The 6136-nt window shown below is 44.0% G+C and overlaps 1 protein-coding gene across 2 annotated transcripts; it reads right to left on the reverse strand.

Moving 5' to 3' along the window:
- Positions 1-3637: 3637 nt before the first annotated feature.
- Positions 3638-5892, reverse strand: gemin8 (gem (nuclear organelle) associated protein 8). Of its 2 annotated transcripts, none has more exons than XM_083986545.1 (4): positions 5847-5892; positions 5490-5571; positions 4871-5201; positions 3638-4644 (listed from the first exon to the last, which is right to left on the reverse strand). In XM_083986545.1, exons 2-4 carry the CDS (start codon positions 5490-5492, stop codon positions 4385-4387), a joined length of 594 nt encoding a protein of 197 aa, XP_083842671.1. In that variant the 5' UTR covers positions 5493-5571; positions 5847-5892; the 3' UTR covers positions 3638-4384. The 2 variants fall into 2 exon arrangements, with proteins under 2 accessions (XP_083842671.1, XP_083842672.1); XM_083986546.1 differs by having other exon boundaries at positions 5815-5874.
- Positions 5893-6136: the final 244 nt, after the last annotated feature.

A 6136-nucleotide genomic window follows, 5' to 3' on the forward strand; every position in this document is an offset into this window, starting at 1 on the left:
AATGTTTTTTTTTTTTTTTGGTTATGAGACAGGAGGCGGAGTTGATTATCTCTGTCTTCAATAATTCTGTTGAATTAAGCCATGCTGGATACAAAACCCCAGAATAAAAAGCCAAGAGAGCATAGCAGCTAACTATCGTGTTAGCTGTAACAGTGGTTCACTAATTAGCCAAGCAATTATGTCACCGAGCATTTAGAGTCACATATCATCATATCTGGATGGACTGGTCTGTGCATAAAGCCTTCCCTTTGCTTTTGGATGAGGTTTCTTGCATATTGCACAGTCCTCTCCTTATTTACTGACAGATACACAACCTTAAGTCAATGAATCAATCATTCAGTTAATCCTGGGGACTGTGCATTGAGTCAGCAGAGAGTTTTTCAAGGCTTTAAGGATCAAAATCGTCTCCAAACTCAATATAAAAATCGAAGTAGTTGTGTTCAGCAATAGCCCATCAGACAATTATAACAGGACTGTAGTGTAAGTATTGGTGCGCTGTTCTTTTAATCAGGTCAGTGGATCGTTGCACTACCCCCTCACCCAGCTGATTGATCATTTATTCCTTCAGAATAAAACAATCTGCAGCCTTTGAAGTCTATCTGCATGATGGCTGCTACATTCAGAATCTATTCTGCAGATCGTCGCACAGCAAATCCACAGGAGAGGATGCAAGAGGATATGAATTTCCACATACGGCCAAGCAGAGACAAACTGCAGCGAGAAGGAGAGAGAGAGAAAAAAAAAGGAAAAAGAAAAAAGGGGGGAGCACAAAGAGCGAATTCATGAAGGAGGACGCGTGGGGGGGAGGGAGAGAGAGAGAGAGAGAGGGGAGAGAGAGGGGAAATGGAAAGAATAATGATGAAGACAATGAGCGGGGAGATGATGAGAGAAGCAGATGCAGATGAAAGATGGGATGATGATGCTGACGATGATGAGACAAAAGTAGCAGTTTGGGGGAACAAGAGGCAAAGAAGCGCTGGAGCTGGAGGAAAGAGAAGTTTACGATGGCTCCCTGCAGAAAAATGGCTCTGGTTCCCCCATCGCAGTAAATCATGTCACTTGGCTACATCCTGTCTGTTCTCAACTTCTCACCGGCCTGAAGGCGATAAACAGTCCTGCTGCCTTATTGGAAACAGATGTTGTGAATGGAAGAGAGAGAGAGAAAGAGATGTAGTGGAGGAGGGTACGAGGAGAACAGGAATGGATACACAGAGAAATGCTTGAGAAAGTTGGCGCCTTTTGCATCAGTGGCCTAATGAGATCAGAATGAATGCTACTGGCCTCAGGTCAGCCTTCAGTGCAACAGTGGCACAGACGGTGCTGAACTTCTGCCCAGACATTCTGGTCTGGTTACAGCTTCCCAAAACAAACTGGGAACCAGTGTTCTGTCCTCTCTGATCACAGACATCACAGAAAAGTTTTGAAACGGCGTCCCACACAAAGAGCTTTCTCATTTACACAGGAGGAACCAGGCATGCTGGTTGTTTCTTTACATGCAAGAACTGCTGTGTGCAGTGTGCACCCATGAGTTAATATGTGTTTAATATACACATCATCCCCCCTGTACTCGGTTGTGTGTCTCTGAATGATATCCAGTGCTGCTCTTTGCCCAAACTTTTAAAGTTTTATCTCCTTTAATGAATTAAAACTTTTCCCCGGCGGCAAAAACACTCCCGCTCCCTGCGTCACACATCCGCCTGTGAACACAACAGCAATTGTCTTCCGTGTTTCAAGCTTGTCCAGCCTTGTGTAATCCACAGTGAGGGAGCGGATCATTCCCTGTTAATCCAATCAACACCAACTCTCACATGAGGAGTTGACATGGGCAGGAACGAGGTGAGTCCTTATGGTTCAGCTGCAGTCAGGCGAGCTCACATATTACCACATTGAGAATATTCCCACATGATTGACCATTTTAAACAGCCTTTTTTTGGAAGCTATTTTGAGGTAATGTTACAAATGTAGGAAAGCATGCAAAAAGTATGCACATATTTTGAAAAGAAGTTCCTCATCCCTTGTTAAGACTTTACTCATGTCTTAATCTTGAAAATCTTTAAACCCTGTTCAGACCACTGACATGCAAAGCACACAAACACACACACGTGCACACAAAGAAATCAGGTTCAAAATGCACTGAAATTGGCTTTTTCTGCAGCCTGCACAGATCATCTTGCACTCTCATTTATATATTCAACTTTCTCATTATGGCCATAAATAATAGCCTATAACCCCCTCCCTCTCTCACTCACGCGCTCTCTCTTTGCCATCACTTGACCAACAGAAACGCAGGGTGAAAGTTGCCACACTCTGTTCGTTTTGAGCCTTTAAACTGATTAGCAGACACATGCAAAGTGGAGGCAACCGCAGCGACGGCAGCCTCCCCTGCGCCGCACGGAGCGTTTACGCACCCGGAAAAGACAGCATCCAAATGAGGAGGAGAGACAAGCACAGGCGTTTAAATGCTGCGCTTCCTTTTCATCAGTGTTGGATTAAAAAAAAAAAAAAAAGCGAGAGAGGAAAATGTAATGAGGATGACTTCACGTACCCATTGTTCAGCTCCTGTGGAAACTGGCCCCGAGTCAGAAGGCGAGGGGGGAAGAAGTGAGCTCCAACTCCCAGATGCTGTCCACAGGTTGTCTGGAGGGGGGCTGCATGCAAACAACTGGACGTCCTGTTTGAGAAACAGAAGAGCGGGGGGGAGTTGGAGGGCGAGGAGTGACGTCACGGCCGGGGCTAGAAATGGATCACACTTCAATAATCCAAACACACACCAAACAAATGTCCTTATTTGTACTCAGTGCCATAGAGCAATAACAGTATTTTTCGTTTCTTTCTTTTTTTTTTCTTTTTACAAATAATCCAGTCAGTGTTCAGATTTTATGTTTTCATTCTTTTAAATTCTTTGAGTTTCCCTCTGCAGTGCTTTTATTTTGGTATTTTTGCTTCGCTGTGCTGATAATACATTGTATTTCCTGGTATTTCGTGCATAATACAGTTAATTGATACCAAATATGCTTTATAGTCTCTCTCTCACTCTCAGAATATATGTGCAGGAGGTAAGACAAGGGTGATGCATCCTCACTAACATCCAGTGAGTCTGTGATGTTGGTTTTAAGGATGCACAACAGATAAACCTGTTAGATTTGTGAGCACAAGCATCAGACTGACCTATTTTTCATGAAATAAAAATACAAATCACATGCCATGACCTCATTTCACAGGGTCAGAAGGGCAGTGACCTCAGATGAAAATACCGTGCGAGCCTCACCCTGTTCACCACAGTGTCCTCTTTTATGCACAAGTAAAGCTGCTGCGCTCACATTTGCTTGTCAGTGTCCTCACTTATCCTTACACACCACAAAAGCTTCATATCACTCTCTTTGAGCCGAGATACATTTCTGCCCAGCGCACTGCAGGCAAATCAAGTGTTGACCCGAGTGAGACATGTTTTCCAAAAAGCTTACGAATTAATGTTTAACTTCATTAAAAAAACAATATTGGCCCAGTTTTTAGATGCAGCAGCAGTTATGTAATCAAGAGCACATTACACAAAGAGGTAACTAAGGATTCAGAGCTGACAACAGTTTTATCCAAACATGTAATACTTTATTATAAACAGAACTTATATTAAAATACACAGCCCTAAGTCCAAAATAAAAAAGGGTGCAGGCACAAGATATAAAAGAGAATAGTCGACACCCTCCTGATAATCCACACACAAACGGCTTTGAACTCCATGAAATGTCAGAGAGCCACAGTTTAGAGGCAACAACAAATCACTGTGCATGTTGAAAAGTGGGAGATCAGAAGCAGGCAGCCATGCAGCAACGCTTCTGAATTGGGAAAATGTTTCTGCGGTTAAACCAAGATGACAGACATAAAGAGGAGCTACTGCTGCATGAAACATCAACAGAGCTGGAGGGTAAACAAAAACAGATCAGGAGGAAACAGCCAGGCACATGTTGCTAAAAATCATTTGCATCACCCTGCAGGGCAGTTTTACTGTACCTCTGACTCTGAGCTGACTTTTACTTTTGAGGTTTTTATCCTAAAAACATATAGGGCTGAGAAAACTACTAGAAATCTGGGGCAGTGCTTTGTGCTTCTGCTTAAATGCAGTAAATTAAAAACATTTTACGTTCTATCACAACCATAAGTTTCCACTGGCTGCAGCAGCTGACAGGTCAGTGTCTGGCTTAGCTGAACCTCGGCTAATTTATGCAACTTTTTAGTGCTTAAAATAACTTCTAACCCTCAGCTAACCCAAACCATTAGTTCCACATCAGCAGCTTCATCAGCCACAATCCATTACACGACAAAGCTGCCGTCTCTCCCAGAGATCAGGGCAGGGATCTCCTCCAAACTCAGCCCTGCGCAAAAGCTGTTACAGCTTCAGTGGGATAACAGGCCAGTACTTGGGCTGCTTCAGGTCACAGTTTCTGTCGAATGTGAGCTGCATTGCCGCCTCCATGGCAAGAATCTTGGCTGCATCTTCCCCATACAGCTTTTTCATCTCGGCCCCTCGTCTCTCGCCAGGCCGCTCCGAGGGAGGAGCCAAGGTGCTTCGCCAGGAGACGGTGTGCAAGTCCTGGTCGGCCGGCACGTAGCTGTCCTGCTGCTCGGCCTCCATCTGCTGCTGCTTCTCTGGAGGAACAGGAAAAACAGATTATTTTTAGACACAGTCTCCTCCCTTTGTGTCTTTTTTTTTTCAAACATTGCATTTAACTACAACTGTGCATCCCAAGGCAGGACAAATGTTTACTGATCAAGTGAAGCTGGAGACTTCAGTTGTATCCAAGACATTGATGACAAACTTTTAACCTGGTAACCCTCTTGTGTATCTCAACACCTACAACCAATACTCTCTTACTCAGCTCCTCTCTGTGTTTCTCCGTCTGGGCGAAGTACTGCCGCAGCTCCTCGCTGATCTCCATGTTGCTGACGTCACACTCAATCTCGCTGTCCGAGCTGCTCTCCTCGCCCTCGTCCTCGCTGTCGTTCTCTCTGGCCTGCCAGTCTGTGTAGCGCCGGTGCCTGCTGGGATGCTGCTCCTGGCAGTAGCTGGGGCCGTAGGCGGCCTCCAGGGCCTTTCGGTACGCACGCCTGTGCCTCTGGTGCCAGGCCATAGCCTGCTGGTAGTGCTGCCAATAGCGGCTGTACACGGGGCTGGAAAACCAGGACATCACTGCGCTTATGTCCTCCTGCCAATGACAAAGATCATATTATTAAGCTTAGTTTAACATGCAATGCAATTTGCAATTATTTTTTATGAGAAATCTGCTGGTTTTAGATCAATATTGAGGTTTACTGAGCACTTTTGTGCACTGAAAAAAGGCATTGTGCATTTTAATGACAGCAGGAATGAAGGATTTCCTGAATCTTTCTGTTAAAACTACAAGACTGTGGTTAAGTAACTAGATAATAAGTTCCTGTGCAGTTTTTAATGCATCATTACTTGCTGAATACTCAATTCATCATAATTCACTTACCATGTTTGGAGCTGCCTGCACCTCTGTAAGTAGATCTCCCTGCTGCTAACTGCTAACAGCTAACGTCCAACCGTCTGCAAACCTGTATGGACAAATCAACAGAAAAATAAAGCTAAACTGACAACCAACTAATTAAAAATAGGTTAGGTCCGACTACATTAGCCATGGTATTAGCCCTGTTAGTGGGTGAAGAACCACGAGAGCACATGCTGCTGACAGCTTAAAAAACAGAAAAGCGGATGTTTTTCACCGAGTTACACAATAAATAACACAGCACGAATAAACACAAAGTTCATACATTGAAAGAATAAGACGTTTTGTTTACAAGCAGAATGCCGGTTGTTAGAAAACATGCACCTCTGTTTCGCCGGATGACTGGTTGTTTATGTTCCCATGATGCTTCCTGGATAAAAAAAAACTCCCAGCAGCCTTTGAGCTCACAGAAAGAAAAAAAAACTGCCAGCGAGGTGGCGCCATCTTGTGTACACTGCGCAGACGTCCACGTCCGACTGAAAAGTTACATTATTCTCAGCGGAAAATGCCTCGAAGTAAGTAAAAAAAATAAAAAAAATAAAAATTAATAAAGGGGACCCGGGGTTTAGCATTAAACAAAACTGAATTTTTACATAACTTTACGCGACGTTCAC

Source organism: Trachurus trachurus (genome assembly GCF_905171665.1).
Source record: "Trachurus trachurus genome assembly, chromosome: 2".
Classification (NCBI taxonomy): Eukaryota; Metazoa; Chordata; class Actinopteri; order Carangiformes; family Carangidae; genus Trachurus; species Trachurus trachurus.